The 20217-nt window shown below is 44.1% G+C and overlaps 1 protein-coding gene across 1 annotated transcript in view; it reads left to right on the forward strand.

Moving 5' to 3' along the window:
- The first annotated feature begins 808 nt into the window (after positions 1-808).
- Positions 809-20217, forward strand: part of PRTG (protogenin) — an 81471-nt gene continuing 62062 nt past the window's right edge. Inside the window, exons 1-2 of the mRNA XM_074917239.1 lie at positions 809-881; positions 1528-1830. Coding sequence (XP_074773340.1) covers positions 809-881; positions 1528-1830 — 376 coding nt within the window. The remainder of the gene's footprint in view (positions 882-1527; positions 1831-20217) is intronic.

Consider the following 20217-nt stretch of genomic DNA (forward strand, 5'->3'; position numbering starts at 1 on the left):
GGGACGGGGCTCGGCTGGTGCTGACACAAGGGCCTGTGTCTGACCCAGTCCCGTCCTCCCCATCCACACTGGGGGGGAGCCGGTTTCACCGGGGGCTGGGGGTAACCTCGGCGTTACCGCACCTGCCCCGGGCCCTCGGCGGCCACTGCGTGGGGCTGGGGCCGAGCCCTGCCCCCGCCGGCATGCCCCGGGTGGGCATCTCCAGTGCTGGCACAGACCCCGGCTTAGGCCGGCTCTGGCCAAGCGCACGTTTAGCAGATGCTGGCCACGCCGGGGGGGGCGGCACGGCCGGCAGCTCCTGCCCCGCTCGCAGGGGCTGTCCGCGCCGTTACCGGAGCCCCGGCAGAGCCTCCCGGCTCGGGGCCGTCCCGGTGGCGGCCGGCGTCGCCGCCGTCGGGGGCCGGCGCTGTCCGCGGGAGAGACCGCGGCTACGGGGCAGCGCCGGCGCTGACCTGGGCGGGGGGTCGAGCCCGCCCCCCGGCCCATCCCCCGGCCGTGGTCGGCACAGATGGCGCCGGAGCCCATCGCCCCTCGTGCGCGGGGCCGGCGGGCCCTGCCGCCTCCCGCCCCCCCCGGGTATTGTCCGCCGCGGCCCGCCCCGTCCAGCCGCGTCCCTCCCTCCTCCGCCCCCCGCCCGGCCCTGCCCCTCGCCCCTCTCCTCCCCAAAGGCCAATGGAGACGAGATGCGGCGAGTAGGGCCGGGACGGGCGCGCCGGGGCCGCTCCGTCCGCCCCCTGTCCCCTCCCCTCGCCCGCTGACCGCTCGGGGTGGCGGCGGCCGGCGGGGCATGCCAGCCGCCCAGCGCTAAATGGCGCCGCTCCGCCGCCGGGCGCTGCCGCCGCGGGCGCTGCTGCTGCGGGCGCTGCTGCTGCCGCTGCCAGGTGAGTCCGAGGGCCCCGCGGGCCCCGCCGCCCGCCCCGGCCGCGCTCCGCCGCACGTGGTTCCGTTCGTGCGGGCACCGGCGGGGCCGCCCGCGGGCACCGGGCGCTTTGTTCGCGGAGGGGCTCCCGCCCGCCCCGCCGGCAGGGGGCGCGCGCGGCGGGTACCGCTCTGCCGCCCCGCGGGACACCGGCGGCCGGTCGGGGGTGCGAGGGGCCGCGGCGGGCCGGAGGGGCGCCCGGCGGGGCGCCCGGCGCTCTCGCCTCACGATTTCCTGTAAAACCAGCCTTTTTACGGCGCGTCCCGCTCCGCTCCTGCGGCCGGGCTTGGTAAAACGAGCGAGCGGCTCCGCGGGCGGCGCTGCCCCGCTGGGGAACGGCCGCACCTGTGTGGGCGCCGCCCGCCCCGCGGGGCTCCCCCGGCGCCTCCGGGGCCGAGCCCTGGCCGCGGCCCGCGGGTGTCGAAGGCTCCGGAGCTCCCTGACACAGGACGCCCGGGGCTTCGCTCCCCTCGAAGTCAGGCCCGCAGCTTCCCCCGAGTCTGGGGCCCGCGATACCGATGGTTTTACCTGGGTTTAGCAGAATGACTGGCAAGTGCACTTGGTAACTCGAACGCTTATACTTATGGGCGAAATCTCTTCTCTCTTAGGGCTGTGGTGCTTTAGCGAACTGTTTTTTGTGAAGGAGCCTCAGGACGTTACGGTCTCAAGGAAGGACCCAGTGGTTTTAGACTGCCAGGCTCGTGGGGAAGCGCCTATAACTATCACATGGCTGAAAAACGGAGGCAAAGTATCTGAAAATGAACGGATCTACACTTTATCCAACGGCTCCTTATATATCAGTGAGGTGGAAGGGAAGAAAGGAGAGCTGTCTGATGAAGGATTTTACCAGTGCTTAGCTCTGAACAAATACGGGGCCATACTTAGTCAAAAAAGCCACCTCACACTAGCAAGTAAGTTCCAGCTCTTGTTTGTTAACCCGTTCCCGAGTTTGTGACAGCAATTCTCTGAGCAGCACACAACAACCTGTCGTTTAGACTGTGTACCTGGAAAGGCAAATTACAAAGTCAAAGAGCAAGTAAATCTCACAGAACCTTTGTTGCTTTTTTAAATGTTTAAAGATAACCAGCAAAACTTGTGCTGGCCCCTTTTGGAGTGCCTGATGGGGCGGGAGCAGCACAGCCACCTGTGAGAGCTCTTGGGCAGCGCTGCCTCCTGCGGGCGGCTCCTCTGGGGCACCGGAGCAGGCAGTGAGGCAGAGCTGTGCTGACAACCTGCTACACAAGCCCTGGGTCTTTTTTCTCAAGTGGTGTTCGGGCAGCCTTACAAGGGCTATCTACAAATCTGATAAAATAATTATTCCTCGTTCAATAACTTGATGTTGTGTTGTGCCATCCTGAGGCAGGGCAGAACCATAATCGAGGGAAGAGGGAAAAGGTTTTCTGGGTAACTGTGAGGGTTATATGACCAAGCCCTCGGTTTTCTGACGCCTGTGTTCAGTCAAGCAGATGTGGGTGCTGCCCCTTTTGGAACTGCTTCAGGGTCCTCTGGAACCGACCATCAGGGGCTGTTAAGTGGTTCCACTAGGAAGCGAGAGTTGTGTTTCCAGGCTGACTCCCTACTACTGGATGAATGGTGAAGGAAACGGTTGTGTGTAAGTGCCTTTATGGCTTTAGCAGTCTGACCCCCAGTGTGTGTTGCCCTCCGTTTTCCTAGAGCCTTTAAACGTATTGATGTGTCTGGAGAACTGTGCCAGTAGGCTGCTTCTGCAACACTATCATTTTTTGCTTCCCAAAAGTACATGGAGTCATTTCAAAGAAAGTATGGCAGAGAGTGTGCAGTTTGTGTAGTCTTCTCATGTTCCCTCCATAATAGGACTTAACTGATGAACTTAATCTAATAGGAAAAGGCTTCCTTTGACCTCTTCAACCCTTCTCTTAGCAGCAAGTTGCACAAAACTGTGGTGCTGGTACCTCTATAGAAACTGGGCATTACTTGTAATTGCAAGTTTCATGAAATTCAGTCTGGAACAAGTTAATACAATTGGTACACTAGCTACATAAAAAAAATACCTGAATGTTAACGTTTGTTAGTTTTTTTCCTATGTGCTTCTGGCCTGATTCTAAAAACTGTCCATAAGATACCCCGGGAAGGTGTGAAATACTTTGTTCAGTGAGCCAGAGCATTGGGCAGTTGAAAATCAGCCTGGAAGCTGGGGCTCCAAGTAAGTGATAAGTTTTTCACATGCTGTGAGAGGCTGATCTGTGAACTCTTGATTTCAGAAACCTGGCTACGTATTACTTTGCACTGTGGCATCTTGCTTACATACAGGATTAATAGACCAAGCAGTTCTGGGATACTTTTGATAAAATGGTGAAAAGGGAAGTGTTAATAGTGTTGACATTTAAATTCACATCATTAGGTTTCAGCGTGTCAGCACTGTTAATAAGCAGACTGAAGAAAACCTTTCTTAAGAGGACAGGAATTTTTTGTTGTTAACAAATACAAAGCAAAGTGGTGGGTGATGGATTCTGTGTGTGGGACTTGTGGAAAATTCAGGGCCATTTTAAATCTGAGACGTTGCAGGATGAACTCTGTGCTCAGAACTCCTGGAACAGTACAGAGCACTGCAGTATAGCACAGTAATACACTTGCATCTGGTTTTATTCAGACAGTAGTGAACTTTTATGAACGTTTCTTGCATGCACATTATTTCACCAAAAGGTGTTTTAATTAATTTATTTATTTTTTTAATAATGGAAGTTTTTCACCAAGAAAGAGTTGTGAACCGATAGATTGTATGCTGTGGAGTGAGACTCTTGTTTTGCAGCCCCCTTTTTTTTTTCTTTCTTTTTATTTTTTTTCCTCTTGCCTCCCCTGTAAGACTCTGACAAAAGGTTTCTTTTTCTTCTTTGAAAACTTGAAAGGTTTCCTATGGCAGTTGGAGAAAACTGGAAGAGATAGTGGATCCATAATGATCACAGTAGGTGTTGTTGACTTAGTGATTAAGTGGTTAACTAGTGGCCAAACATGAAGTTAGCCTATACAGCAGTCTCTTCTTATTAGTCATATTCCAATCTGACCAGTTTCAGAATGTCAGCTTTACCGTAAAGCTGTGAAATAAGGCAGTAATTCATATTGATATATTTTGAAGCCCATAAAACACGTGCAAAAATAGTTTTATATCTCATTTTTTACAGTTTTTCTGCCTGCTGTCATGAGTTGATTGAACTTTGCAGACGTTTTAAGTGAAATAAATTAAAGTCTTGCGGGCGGATTTTGTAGGTTTATAATTTTGTTTAGAAGCAGTTGTCGGTTGCTGCGAAAGCAAATTACCTTGTGGTCAGGGTACAGAAGGAACTATACATATTAAACAGGTGGAGAATAGGCATTAAATGGGCATTCTTTCTTTAGAGGAAAAAAGCAAATGCTCTCTTCAGTTGCTGGTAGCAGCAGGGTGCGAGGATGTTCTTTTACTTTGCCTAGTCAGAGCTTTTGCCAGTAAGCTTATCTTTTGCTTCAGAATTGTAATGTTTAGTGTTGCATTTGGAAATCAAAAACTTTAATCTGTCCGAGAGTTTAAGATTTGAACACACAAGGAGATCAGGTCTTGGTTTCTAAAGTTAGGAACTGGAAGCTGAAGGTTGCACTCTTGGCAAGAATTCCATTATTCATGTGCAAATTAAGAATTCACAGGGTTAAAAGGTTAGAAACTGGCCAGGATGAGGTTTACCCTTGTGATAAAGAGCAGATGACCCTCATTCATTGGCCAAAGCTTTCATGTAGCTCCTCTGCAAAGTTAGTGATTGCCATGAATTGTTCTTGAGGAATGCAGAAATTCAAATGTGAGCAGGCCTTTCCTTAAGTGTCACTATGGAGCCTTATCTCCCGAGCACATCAGAGTAGGTCTGCAGGGACAGGGTTCCTCCCCAGAGGCCCCAAGGCTTTGCTTTCCTGTTGTTCATCCATGCACAAAAGAATTTGACTGATTTAGGGCTTTTTTTTTTTTTTTTTTGGTGAAATCCCCCTACTTTTTGAGAGGAAACTGTGGGGCTGAGGTGTTGCTTAGGTAAAAATAAATATTAGTTCCAGTACATGCTTGTAGTTGCTTCCAAAGCAGGCTAATTGGCTGGGGGGGGGGGGGGGGGGGGGAGATGAGGAGGTTCCTGTGTGGTTCTTTGTGAGGCAACATGTGGGGGTAAAATGCTAACAGTAAAGAGAATGTCTTACTCAAAATTGAATTTACTGCTGCCACTGAGAGAGGTCTCTCTTAACGGAATATAAAAGGAGTGCAGACTGTGGAGAAAGTATAAGCACTTTTGGTACAACTCTGAATCAGCCAAAAATAAGATGAGTTTTTTGCCTTCCTGCATTTTAAAATGACGACTGTTTAATCACAGTTAACTAAGATTCTGTCTAAAAATAAAGCTAGGCATCCAGTAAGACAGTAATAAGAAAAATGGAGAAGGTGGCTCATGTTCTGAAGCAGGTAACGTGGGCTTTGGGCAGGGATTGGACAGGATGGTCATCGTTTATGTCCTTTTCACAAGAAGTGAAAATTGAAGTTGTAAGATGGTTGGATGGGCTATATACAGCTGGGCAGGAGCGTTCCTGAGTAACCCTTCCTCCTCTTGTAACTTGGCTGGATTGGTTTTAATGTTTGTGAATTACAGGAAATGTAAGCCCAATTCCTCGTGTACAGGTTTCTGCGTTTCACAAGAGTGAAAGGTGATGCAAGCAGAAGGTTTCTGGGAACGTGCTCCTGGAGGGAAGCTGCGTGTGCTGGGGCGCTGCGGCGTGGGAGACGTTTCACACAGAGCAGCCTGGGCTTTGGGGAAGGTTTGCAATTTTGCTTACCTGCTGTGGCAGTGATGTGACTTCTGGTCCCGCTGTCGTGCCAATAATTGGCAATGTTTATGTTTTGATATCCTAATAACATCTTTTGCTTTGCTTTTAAAGATTTGCACTTCAGAGTGCATCCAGCTGAGCCTCATTCTGTACTGTGACAATCACGCTTCCTTAGCAGCTCCAGCTGTTTGTTCCCACTTTTGCATTGTGCCCTTCCTTGTGTGGGCACAGCTGCATGTGTGGCTAAGTGAACAGGGAACTGATCTGGGTTAAAATAATGGAATTAAAACAAAAGGTGATGTTTAACCCAAATGAGTTCCCTGATGCAGTTTGTCACGGAGCCGCTCACGAGTGATTGCACTGGTGTAACTGAGAGGAACGACGTGGAGGTGGGAAGGCTTAGTGGGGGCAGAGGAAGGCTGCTGAAACTTAGACTGTCACAAAAATAAATGTTCATCAAACTATGGCCTTTATGGAACATGTGTGTAGGCAAAATTTTTGCTATTCTTCTGCTATTAAATTTTTTAAAAATCCATTTTAACATCTTGCTTTAAATCAAGTTATTTGGCGGCTGTGGTCTAATGATAACAGTTTTCATATTGTTTGGAATCTCTCATTTTGTGTATCTTCCAAATGCATGTAGAGCTCAAAGGTATGTTTAATTGTTATCAATAGTAACGGAGAGAGGAACAAATTCTGAGATAGAGGTGTGGGGGTTAGGGGGCAGAACTGTTTTTTGACTGTGGTGGAAGTGAAATGGCAAATGGCTAGACAATGGTCTTGTATGAAAAGAGAGAGCAAAGCCTTAATGCTGTAGAACTGGCGTGGTTACAGACACTTTGAGGAAGCTCTTCTTTTAGGCTTTTACAAGTGCTGCCTTATTGCTATTGCTTAGAGGAGTTGGTTGGAATGTCCCAAGAGGAGAATCCGTTTCTAAGCTGAGAGTGCACATGGCTGATCCTCGGTGCATTTCAATTCCAGGATTTAAGGCAGGAGGAGGATGTTTAATGTCTCAGTTGGCGACATCAATTGATAACAGTGAAGAAGAGCAGTAAGATTTTTGTTCTTTACCTGAGATACGCTGAAGAAATAAGAAAACTGGGAAATATTTTCCTTCTTAACTCTTTTTCTTGTAGGATTTTCCTCTAGAACTCCCCCAGACATCTTTCGACCAGAGCTTCTATAACACCTTTACAGAAGAAATTGTCAACATCCTTTTAAGACATAACTGCTGCGGGTTCTAGGGGGATTTTTTTGGCACTAGGGCATTCCCTGGTCCTTCAGCAGTGAGTGGTCTGTACTCTTCCACAGACTAAGGGATGGGCTTTTATATTGTTGCCAGGACAAGAAATGTATAAAACTTCACCTAGTGCACATGAACAGCGTTTGTTTCCACTGCCACATTACTGGAGCAGTGAGCTTTTTATGGGTTTCCTCAACACCTCAGTTTCAAATTTGTCAAGCATAATGCCACATTGAGGCATTTTATCCCCTTGCTTTTTCTTCCTAGGTAGTAAGGCCAAAGCTGTTACGGTTTTTACTAGTTTTTATCACCGTAACTTTATAATGTATAAAGTTTTTAACAGCTTTTTTTTTTTTTTTTTTATTTAAAGGCACGCTCAGCCCTATTGGCAGTGTACTCTGTAGCTAATAAAACCTTCACCTACGTGAGAAATGTTGAAGGAAAACAAGGTACCATGCTAGAGTTGTTCCAAGCTGTGACTAGAGGCACTCAGTTCTTACCTGGTGCAAGCTCTACGTGTGATATATGTGGTAAAATACTGAGATCTCTTCTCTACTTGCAAAGCAATGTATGGCAGGAAAGGATACTGTTCTGTTCTTGCAGTGTGGTGCTCCCCCCCCGCTGCTCCCTTTCTTCCCCCTCCCTCCCTCTCTGCATTTCTTGGTGTAGAAATTGTTGAAAGGGCATTCAGTAAGGCCCCCTTTTGTCAGCCAGCTCTGATTATCCTAAAGAAAAGGATCTCGCTCTGAGCAGTTGTTTGCCTAGAGACTTGTTGTCACGTCTTCACAATTTAACAGCTGTGGCTATTGATGGTGTGCAGAACAATTTAAGACAATGACAAAAGAGAATCTTGGAGGAAGAATTTAAAAGTTACTAAGCATTTTCCTACAGAAATATGGTAATTTCCATTGTTGGACAAATTTGTGCCTAGTTTTTGTGTGTTTTCCTCAGGATTCCATATTTTTCCAGATCTTATCTCCAAAACTGTGGACATAATCTTTTGCTGAGTTTTGCACTGGGCTTTTTTGTTGTTGTTGTTTCATCAATAGGCCCAGCTGTTAAATTGGGATTGATTACTTCCAGTCTTTATAACTGGTAATCACCACCTAAGTGAAAAAATAATCAACAATGTCAAGTCTCTACATTTTGTTGAGTAAGTGTGGGTTGTATGGTCAACGTTAGTTACTAGGGTCAACCTTTATGTAGCTTTTAAGCAGCAGTATTTTTAGCAGCATCTTACATTTTAAAGTCGATTGTTTCAACAATTAAGTTAGAGGTGAAAAAAAAAATCACACTAGATGATCTGTATTGGGAGTTAGAAATCCATCTGGCAGCCTTTCAAAACCTACATCTGTAGTAGAAGCATTTTTTTATTTGTATGAATGAAATTGTTACTTTTAATAGATGGAGGTAAAGAGCAGACATAGGAAGGAGATGGTTGTGAAACCACTGGAGGGTGGAGGTTTGTCTGTGACTTTATTAAATTATTGTAACTTCCTCTTCTCTGTTGTTTTTTTCTCTGTGTAAAAGTTTTTTGGGGAATTGGCCTTCCTAATGTATTAGGGGGAAATGTAAATAAGCAGTAATAGATTTTCTTTACCGCTTTTACTTTGTTTCATAACTCAACAATAATTCTGCTTAGGTTTTTTTCAGTGACACTGAATTTGATCTCCTTAGGTGAGTAGAAGTTTCACTTTGTGAACATGAATGCTCACAAAGCCAAAATAAACCAAGTGGCCTCTGGATAATGCAGTTACCATCTCAAGGTCCTGTTCCAAAGTGCTCGTTTCTCAGTGGCCCGTCTCTGGGCTCCTGGTAGGAGGTTTCTGACACATGAGTGCAGCTGCAGCTTAGAGGAGGAGGATCTAGCTATCATTCCCCCTTGATGCACATAGGGCTGCTGTGGACTCATGAAGGTCACTTAGATCCTCATTGTGATAACACAAAAATGACAGGACGTGCAATCTTTGTATTTTATGGGGTAAAGATTTCAGGGTTACCCAGTGGGTTTTGTGCCGCCGTTACACTCAACAGCTTTTATAACTCCCCTTGTGGTCAGGGTATTGCCTGAGTTTGGTGGATGGGAAAACTGTCTATTTTTCAGTCGTTAAGCTTGAGGAGTTATGTTTGCTTCTACCCTGAACACTTCATTGTAGCAATTGTGACAGTATTCAGTGAATACATTCTCATTTACTGATGTCACATCAGTCAAATGCAATGTGACAAATGAAATACTGAAAATGAACATGTTATAAAAGACCTAGGAATGCTGACAACAAGCTTTATACCCAAAGCTTTACCAGAATTTAATGATGAATTTGAGACAGATGTTGCACTGTACCAAGATACTCCTCTGCCATCTCTGGAAGGGTTACTGGGGAGGGAGAAAGTCAGCAAGGAGTGCAGCTATTTAATCTTCTGTAATCATGGTTCTGGGGTTTATACCTGTACAAACTGGTTTCCTCTTCTGACTAAAGTAGTAAGAATACACACTTATTCTCATACATTATTTGAAAATTATTTTATGAGGTTGTTTCTGCACATAGGTGAAGTTTTGAGGAAAGGAATGACTTTTGGAATATGAAATAGCTGGAAATGCACTGATTGCAAAGTTCTGGCAAAATTGAGAACAGACAAGAACTTCTGTTATAAAACTAGAAAACAGGTAGAAAACTCATTAAGTAGATTTTCCTGCAGTTACGGGCGTGGAGGCTTGTGAGGATCACAGAACACATGATGCACTCAGTCCCAGCTCCTAGAAACTGTCCATTCGGGGCAAGTTTACAGTTCTGTCCCAAACTGGTAGGCTTGCCTGAGTCACAGCTTTAGGGGGGACGCATAGCTCCAGGCTACACTGAGTGGTATATTGATGGCAAAGCAGCAAAACTTACTTCGCGCTAGTCCTCTAGCCTCAGAACTTGCTAAAATTGTGATTTTGAATTTAATAATAGCAACTATCTACCTTGTCTTAGAAGTATATGTAATGGAAATCTGCTCTTTAGCTCTGAGGTGCAGTGGTTCCATTTTGAAATGATTTGCAGACAAGAGACAGTTTTGAAAGAAATAATCACCTGATTGAGCAGGGGTGAGGGGTCCGTGAAAGTTATTACAAGCATTAAACGTCATCTGGTGTTCTTTTAATACATAGCTAGGGGGCAGTTAAACTAAGCCTTTACAGCTTGTGATGTGTATCTTGTGTATAGTGATGCATGAATGTTGGAAACTGGAGGGGATTTTTGTGAACAGAAGCAACTCTGTATCTTCAGATTTGATTTCTAGCATCTTCAGATAATAATCCTGTTCACTGATTCTTCTCATGTCAGTAGATGAGAATTTCTTATGCAAAATCTTCATGCCTTATCACTGGCAAATTGTTAGAACTATAAAAGTGGAAAAAATGTTGTTTTTTTAATAGATCATTGTGATTTTACCACATGTGTACTAGCTCATCTTTGGACACCCTGAGGGATACACATGACTCACTTTTAAAATCTTGCGTTACAGCAGAGAGCTTCCTGAATCTTCCAGTCAAGAGGGTTTGGGGTTTTTTGGGGGTTTTTGTTGGTTCTCCTTTGAGCCATTTCAGGTTAAAGACAAAACAAGATGAAATAGGATTGGAAAAATAACTTACCCCTCTATATCTCCTCAATCTTTGCAGCCTGAGTTTCTCATGCAAAGTATCAACAGTCAGCCTTCTGCTAAAACTGTAAAAGTCCTCTATCGGCCTCTTTACAGAGTGCAATGGTCAGGTTTTTTAAGCTGTATTGAGACACTTCGGGTACACAAGTGGAGAGGAAAAAGTATCAAATAGAGAAGCTTTTAATTTATTTGTAGATATGTTCCAGTATTCAATTTTTTTCATCATTTGTGTCCTCTCCCGTGTTGGCAATCTTTCTCATGTCAGGTGCAGACTGATTTTGCTGCACGGGGTCAGTTGGTTTTTTTTTCCCTTTTTCTCTTTATAAGTTGTCACATAGGTGCTATATCATTGTTTTGGATTTGCGAAACTGCCGCTGGCGACCCCCGCTTTCTTATTCCTGTCTGATGACTGGAAGGAGGTACTTTCCAGTGGAGCTTATTTTCACAGCTGTGGCAGAGGAGGGAAGTGTCATAAGATACTTTGAGGTCAGTTTTGACCCCAAATTTAGACGAGGTAAAAATGATTCAACAGAAGTGTAATATCTTGTCTCAAGTGGTTTGGCTGTCAGTTCAAAATCAGACAATAATTATGATTAAGAAAAAGCTGTTTTGATAGCTATTACAATGTACAATAAAACCACTTCAGTGTTATACAGTATTGGGTTTTGTTTTGCAGTTTGTTACAACTGGAAGTTATCAAATAAGCCATTATATTTTCAAAGAAACTTTAAAATTAATCTTAAGGTCTTCGTACGTGCAGAAGAGTTTTAAATAGGTTTTTTGCTTACTCCTGCTTGTACAGTCTTCAGTGTAATAATTGTTTAGGTAACTTATCAGAAAAATAACTAGTGTAAATTGTTAAATTACCATTTCACTGTCCACATCAAGATCTCTAGTAAACCTCTAATAACTGTAACACATGCCTTAGGCAGAGCTGTGCATTATGTATGTTCTTTGTAACGAGAATTCATTGACTTTATGAAGCCATTGACAGACATTTATAATTTTGTTCATTAAACTTGTCTGTGACATCCGGCACATTGATGTAACTGGAAATATTCTCTGGGAGTTGTGGCACGACTCTGTCATTTTGCCTGAGGAGAGAGAAACTTTGTACATAGCCTGTCCAAAATTACAAGGGTGAAACTTCCTTCCCCTACCCCCTCCCCAAAAGTGTAGGTGAGTATATGACTTTTTTTTCACCTTGCTTTTAATGCTTATTTATGCAAACAACCCCGTGCCTCACAGTTTGCAAGCAGATTTACCATTGATCTTCACTAGGGGTTGAAAGTGGACACTGCTTTTGTTAGTTCAGCCAGTCTGTGCCAGGAAGGCAGCTCAATTTCATCACGCGACCAAACTGTTGTAAAAATGATCATAGTGCAGATCCACAGTGCTCTGTGCACAGTGCCTCATGGAACAGGTACATGCAGATGCCTGGCCTGTGCTCTTAAAATTAGTGTTTCGTTTATTTAAGAAGTGGAGACATAATTGGGTATGGGGATTTTTTTGTTTTGTTTTTCTTTTTCATTAGTAGAATTTGCTGTTTATTCCAGTTACTAAATTTTATTCCCTCCCGCCAAAGGTGTGAACTTCAGAAAACATAAATATTGTTAGAAATAGTGGTTGGAATTGTTGGATATACTAAACACTAGACGAGATAAGCTTTGATACAGTATACAAGAATTAACTATGGAATTCTTGATAGCACTGGTGGGAGCTCTGTGACATTCCCATCACATGGCATTTAGTCCTTGTTTTTAATGGTCATCATCATTGCCTGATGTTGCTTATTGCTGATTCTCATAACATAGATGGTAGGTGACCAAAGGCTTTGTTGAAAGCCTTTATAATACATGTTGTAGAGCAATGCTTCATTTGGTCTTTTAAATTGCTGTGTTTGGAATGATGAACAATATCTCATTCGTTCTGCTCTTGAGCACCCAGTGTGGAAAAAAACATGCACTTTTAACACCTGCCCGTGTTTGATTCCCGTGGATAGCTACCTAATAATGGTAGAGGTTGTTAATAGGCTGTCTGCCCACCTGCTAGTGTTCCTATTGTGCTACCTGAATCCAACTGTATCGGGGATCTTCCAAACAGGAATGAACGTACTAACAAATTGTGGCATAACTGACAAAAATATTCGTTAATGGGTCAAAGATAACGTTCAGATTGTTAGACCTTCCAAAAACTGAATATCCAAAAATCCATTACATAAAATTTTTGTCTTTTGAGAGAAAGAGTAGAGCAGTTGGGTCTTTAAAATATATTGTGTCTCACTACATAATAGTTCACTGGATTAAATGAATTTATTGATTTCTGCTTCTTTACTGACACACATTTATGAGCAGTTTCTTTGGCACCATGGCCACATGTCAAAGGTCATAACTTTCCTTCACTGTGGAAGAATAAAAGCTTTCAGATGGTGAATCCCTGAAATCCATACAGTGCTTTATTCCCCCCCTTTCCCCCCCAACATAATTATTGCATTACTTTATTTGAGATAAACAATAATAATAAAAAATAGGCACTAAACCCCCTACGCTATCCGTTGTAAAATCACTGCAAGAAACTATTTCTCTGCACAGAAGGTGACATATCTAATCTGCTAATAGGTATCGGTACGAGATACGTGGTAGTGTGTTAGCCTCTTCTACGATCAGAGATTTTATTGAAAATGGTCAATTTTGAGAATATAAAATTTCTCAAGAAGGATTTTATTACCCTTCTGTTTAGAAACAGTATTTCTTCCCTTTTAGAGCCGTGGCAAAGGCATGCTACGCTTTGTGCACCAGAGGTGATACTAGAAGTAGATCCTACTGAGAGAATGAAGCACGTTCAAAATCTGTGCTTTGTGCTTAGATGAATGTTTATGTTGAGATGTTGACATTTTCTTTAATGCCCTTCATTAGTAGTAGCCTGTGGGATATTTGGTGTGTACTAGATATGAAAGTCCACTGACAACATGAAGCTACTAAAGAAGAAGCTGCAATGGGATATGAAGAGATTTAATCAATCCACTGCTGAGCAAAAAGAGAACAATAAATCATGCTTTAAAAACGTGGCTGATGCTAGTTCTGAAATTTTGGAAATGTAGATGCATTTACTGCCGTATCCCTTGTGCAGTCTGCGGTGCTCATCTGACTGATAGCCTGGCAGAAAAAATACTTTAAAAAAAAAACAAACCCCAGATAGTTACCTAACTAATGTGGTTAGCTGTGATGATTTGAACTGGCTTTCCGTGTTGTCTGACAAGTGCTAGAGCTAGCTGGAGGTAAGTAAGCAAGAGCAGTGGGGATTGGGGACTTTATGGGAAGAGTTTGTCTTCACTTTTTAGCGGCTACTAACTGGTAGATTAGCTCTGACCATCTCAGGAAACAGCACTGTGAAGGTAACTTCACTCAGGTGTTACTTAAAATTTAAAATCATCAACATGTTTGCACTAGGTAAGGTGGATAGGTTTGGATGGTTAGCAGGGCCTGGCTATAGTCCTCCTGGCAGGACTGTGTCTGGAGGAATAGCAGAGCCTAGAATTGTATCAGTGGGAAAAAGAATCAACATGATTTTCTAAGAAGACATAGAAAGTCTTCCTGCCACTCACCCCAAGAAAGAGAATTGGCTGCCAAACTTTATTTTTGCATAGTAGAGATGAAGCCTGTTGATGCTTTTAATCATGACTCTCACAAAAAATACCACCGGTAGACTTCTGCTATGTTGTTTTGTGGAAATTATGATCTTATTCTAAGGTGGCTGGTAGGGCTCTGCTGTTAAATTTACCGATTATTTATATTGCAGCACTGTAATTGCCTAGTTTGTGATTCTATAACCTTTTAGATAGAAATTTGTTATATCAGTATCCATCTCTTTGCTTTTAACTTCTTTTTTTTAATATAGTATCCTTCTGCAAGACTGTTTATCCTGTTACCTAGAACAAATCTAAGATGAAACTGCTTTTTCTGTATTTCTGTTTTTTACTAGGATAGCATGGGAATGTCTGGTTAGGGAACAGAGGCATGGGATTTGCTGGGGAAGTGGTCTTTGTGTCTGGAAGTATGAATATATTTGCAAATTTGCTCTGTAAGTTCTGAGGAATAATCTCAAACTTTTTTTTGCGTGTGTTCAGCACAGACTTACTCAGCTTGACTAGCTAGAGCTGCAGAAGATGCTGTTTGTGATGAGCATCTTGCTTGTGAACACTGAGCTGGGCTTTCCCTCTAAGCAGTCCTAGGCAGCTGTGGACTTGCCTTTTTTCCCTGTTCTCAATTAATGAGCAGCTAAAGTGTGATCTAACGCTGCCTGGAGAAACCAGCTGGCATTGAAAGCTGAATTAAGTGAAAACAGTGGTTTAATTACCTGGAGGGGAAGTGGGTGAGGTGGAGGTGTGAGTGGTCTCATGCGTCCAGAGGTCAGGAAGGGTAAGAGAAATGTGTCGGTGGGAAGCGGCTGGTACTAAGGAAAAGCTTGTGGAGTGAGGCCTCGGGTTGGCTTGGTTTGGAGATTGCCATGGGTACGGGTTGGGACTGGGAGAGGACTGAGGCCAAGACTGACTCAAGAGAGCGTGCCCACTGAAGCAGCTAATCTTTCGGGACACGGAATGTGGACCCAGGAGTCCTGGACTTCCCTTGGGAACTTCAGAAAGACCAAGAATAATCTCCCATTTGGGAGGTTTGGAGGATTTAAAGTGCCTCACTGCTTCAGCCAGACATGTAACCTAAGTCATCTTGTCCCTGCTTTCCATGGGAAGTCTGTGATGACGTGTTTCTTATGGTCTGGGTGTTTGGTACGAGGTTCTGAGGTTCGATCCGTTGGAGCTGCAGCAAGTTAGGGGAGCTGTGGTCGTAACACGTGGAGCCCTATAAAGATCAGTGTCTTATCTTGGGCACCTACATTTAGTGAATATATTGGGCCACTATCCAACTGTTTGTCCATGCCCAACAGTAAAATTAAAATAATAATAGAAAGGCATCTTGAGATGTTGCAAGAGTAGATGCATTAACATTTGTGAAGAACTGTAGTGCAGAGCCCTGTAGAGAAAGACCATAGGGAAGTTAATAACTCTGTCTTCAGGGCAGTGCTTAATAGAGTGTAATAAATAAGGAATGAGACCACACACTGAACAGAGAAGAGAAAACAAAATATTGAATAGATGCTCATTATGTGAGCACCATTCACTTGGTGCTGTGAATAGTGGGGAAGTGTGATTGTGCAGTTGGATTTGTTTCCGAAAGCATGTATATAAACAGGGCAAATCAGTTACATAAGCTTCATTTCTTCAGTTTCTGAACTTCTGAGCATTTGGGTTTGGAAATTTTCATATTGTGTGCATGGATGTACAGTGCTGTGTTAATGGGAGAGTTTAAGGGTTAGCTTCATTTATCTAATGACGTATGTAATGCAGCAAAAACCCCCAAAATGCTTGAAGGTATTATCAGAGTTTTATATAGGCAAGGTGTCAGGGAAAAAGGACTTGTAACAGAGGGGCACTGTGGCAACTTCTGAGACAAGTTTAATAAGTTTATCAGAACTTTTTGATTCAACCAAAACACAGGCTGGTGTCTAAGCATGTATTTAACACTAGCTTTAACTTATAATCCTCAGATAATTTTTTTTTATATATAAAGGTTTACTGATCAGTGAAGATACTCTAGAGGTCTGCAGCAACATTTATAAACCTGTTGGTGGTATTACTTATCGGAGCATAATCTGATTTGGGAAACCGTTTTAGCACAGTACTAACAAACCCCACACATCATTTATACTTTTGACTACAGTTTAAGCTTTTGTGTGGACAGGGCTTAGGTGAGTGCTTACCTATGTGCTCTCTGGTGTTTGTCAGTGCAACCTTTACTCTCTTTGTGACCTGACTGAGAGGAAATTTGGTTTATTGCTGGTGTATGGGAGAAGAGCTTTTTTGTGGCACGTGGTATGGGGTAGGTACCAAGGAGGACTGCAGGCTAGCACCTGTGTTAGCTCCTGTGGGTTGCACTTCTTCCTTCATCTGCTCTGTCTCTTCTCTCAAGTGGTTACTCCAGCACGTAGCCCGGAGTGCCACCTACTTGTTAGGCTACAGGTCTTACCATGAACCATAGAGCAGCTTTCTGGAGATACAGCCCAGTAGTCATGGCTAGAGAAAAGCCCTGATACTCTTTTTTTGTTCTCTTTTCCTGACGCATTTATGTAGAGAATCTCAAAGGCGGTGAAGTATTCGAGACCTCGTGCCTTCAGTGCAAGGTATGCACCCGCATCCTCTTGGGGATTTGGCCCTTTGGGTGCTGGGATCTTTCTCTGAGGATGTTTTTTACAGGCATGTTCAGAAGATGGAATTATGAGGAAATGTAAAGTGTTATTTGTACTTACTTTAATTGTTCCTTTCCTCACTATTTAGTTGCTGCCACGTTTGCCATTGTTCTGCGTTTACCTAAATAATGGTTGCCTGGCCTTTCACGAACTTGTGAGGAGGAAAGATGGTGACCACCTGAAACAATAATATCTGCGGCAGAATAGCCTGAGAACTTTAAATAACCAAAGGGGACGGTTTCCAAGGCAGCTAAGTGACCTTTGGATCCCAGAAGCAGGCTATTCATAGAGGCAGAGCCTTTGTCCTGCTTTGACCAGTGGTCAGTGAACTCTGGCAGGCCCCTCGGCTCACCATCTTGGCCCTAGACTAGCAGCTGGTGATTGATTCATTTAACTGTCCAGATTCACATTCTTCTGTCAAGGACTTGTCAAGGAAGAAAAAGGTTCTATGGAGGGCTATTCATTTTACTAAAAGGAAGGGGATGCATTATATGATTGAGTGGATTACTTTTGGGTCAGAAGAGTTCCTGCATTGCTCCGTTTTAATTCGGCCTTCAATCAAAGAAAGATTTAGTTTATCAGCGCAGTGTGGCCCTCATGAAGAGGGACAGATAATTCCATCAGTGCAATAGGGCTGGTTTGTTGGTTTTTTTGTTGTGTCCCGTACCCCCCTCCCGTTCTATGATTCATCCACCCCACCATTTTTTGTCAACAAATCCATAGATTTTTGTGATTAGTTGATATGATGGAGGGTTAAGAATATTATTCTCTGTTAATCTCACTCTTAGTTTTAATGTGTATGGTGTATGAACATTGCTGCTCCTGCTACCTCTCATATAATGGTGTTAAGCTATTTTACCTAAAGTAAAATATTAGTATGTTAGCTCTGGTTTAGATGTGGAGAAAACTGAGAAGATAATAAATTCTACAGGAACAAAGTAATAAATTTCTTTCCTACAGACGACACAGGCAGCTCCAAAGCTGGGGGTAGAACCTATCTACCCAGTCCCTGTTTTCACCTGATGAACAGAAGTTTGTTGTATAAACCCAGCATTTTCCAGATGCTCGAGTGCTATCTGTCCATTTGTCCCTTAGTTTAGAATCCCTTTTTTTAAACCAAGAGGAAGGTGTTTCCATACTTTATGAAACCTGAATCATGTTTTCAATGTTATAATTAATGTGTCCAAAACCCAACTTTGAATTGCACTAGAGAGGTGTGTTTCCTTTCATTGTGTTGCCAGGCTCTTCTGTCCACCTTGCCTTCGAGCTGGGCTGTGTTCCCTTAGCATTAGGATTTTTTTGCTGATCTTCTTGATGAAGTACTGAGGAAAGAACGTTGTTGCTTGCCTCCTTCCACTGGAAATAACAGGCATTAAAGAGCAGATCCTGCCAGTTAACCTCCTGCCTCCGTTTGACTGAACATGATGAGCTGCAGCAGATGAAATATGACCCTCCTGTTCCTTTACCCCACTCTCATAAGCTATGTGTTGTTTTGATTTGGCTTATTGAACGCATTATGAGGGATTTCTGATTGGCTTCAGGCCAAGGTCTTACACTTTTTGCAGATGGAAATATAAGTGTGTAATTTAGAAGAAAATACAGTGAGGCTTGGTCTGTTGTATTCTTTTCTCTCCCTCTTTTTGAGGGGAAAGGGAGCATTTTGTATTCGTTGAGATAAATGAGTGGCTTAACTATCTTAAGAGCACAGGAGAGGAAGGAAGTCTGAGATAATCTAACCTCGCTTAACTCTTCGGTTGTACACCTCTACGTATGTGTCACATCTGGGGTCAGTACCCCACCTGTTGAATTAGGCCTCCTCCTTTCATGGAAGCCTGGTGGTGTTCCTTTCATGGCTGCAGTCGCGTTTCCTGGGGATGAGGCCCCTTTCTCAGAGCTTGCTTGTTCCAAGCTGGAGCCTGGTGTCTGAGCTGGGGGTACCGGCTTCTCTGTGCTCCGGATAAAACTTCTTGGGGCGCCTTCCTGGTGGCTTTGATTCATGGCCTTGAGCTGGAGATCAAAAAGCATGGAAAAGGAATATGGACTGTCATTGTGTATTAGAGAATATAAGGGGTATTTCCTACTTAGAAGAACATGGTTATTTGCTTGCACTATGAGTGGGCAAACTGGAAATCAAACTATGGCCTCGCACCTAGGCAGTCAACAGCCATAGCAGGGAGACTTCCTCCCAAGACAAAATCTTTTGTTTTTTTCTGTTTGCCTTTGATATGAGAGCTTTTATGGTGCATTCAGAACGAATTTGTGGGATATTTTCCAGACACATAAGGGAGTGAGAGAAATATACTTGGGGAAAATATACAGGGATTTCTGTGACATCGAAGGCAATGTGATTTTTATCTGGAAGCCATACTTCTGATTTTTGTTATGTGAAAATTGCAGGAGTTGTTAACTCTTCCCCCTTCCCTACCCCCAGAAATGTTCAGATAAACATCTTAGAGGATTTAAGTAACTTCAGTAAATAAGCAGTACTGACAGTGCCTTTTGTTACTTGTTTCTTTGGGTGATGTTTGTTTCGGGTTTTCTCCCTGCTGCTCTCAAACTTTAAGGCATTCAGAACTTTCCTGTTAGTTAGTACCCTCTGGGGTGGGTCCTGCAGGAGCGGGGGGCATTTGGTGACAGGGAAATGAGCTGCAGGCGTTTGGCCCTTGAGAGTGGAGGCATCTCTTCTTTCCTTTCCCCCTGGGAATGCCGAAATGTTGACATTTGGAGAGGGGGCTGAAGGGCTTGAATTCCCAGCGCCTCTCCTCAGCGTTTTGCAGTGAAATTGTGTCTTTCATCCCAGGATGCTGGTTCTGAACTGCTGTAAGCGAAAAATGGAGAGTGCTCCTATCTCTCAGGGGTGGCACTCCTGGCAGTCTGAAGCCTTAGAGCCGCGCCGTATCAGCTTACGCTCACTCAGATGGGGATGGTGTCGGTTTGCCCCTGTATGAAATGAAAGCTCTTCCTCTGCCTGCCCCCAGATGTGAGGGAAGGCAGAGGTGCGGCAGAGGAATGCGGGGGGCCCTGCTCCCGTCCTGGGATGTGCTCTGCAGCGCTTGCTCTGATTGATGAGCTGGGCAGGGTGAGGTGAAGAGCGGGTATTGCATTCTGCTCAGGGTCTTGTTTTATTTTAGCCAGGAATAGCATTTATTTATTTTTAAAGGTACATGACTGCTAAATAGAGGTCTCACCCTTCTGCTGGCATCTGCAGTGAAATTCAGCGATCAGAATGGGGCGGCTTTAGCGCTTACAGTGCTGGAGGCTCTTGTTGCACAGTGCTGAAATTGTCTCTTCTGTGTTGTACTGAGTGATT

Source organism: Athene noctua, chromosome 13 (assembly GCF_965140245.1).
Source record: "Athene noctua chromosome 13, bAthNoc1.hap1.1, whole genome shotgun sequence".
NCBI lineage: Eukaryota > Metazoa > Chordata > Aves > Strigiformes > Strigidae > Athene > Athene noctua.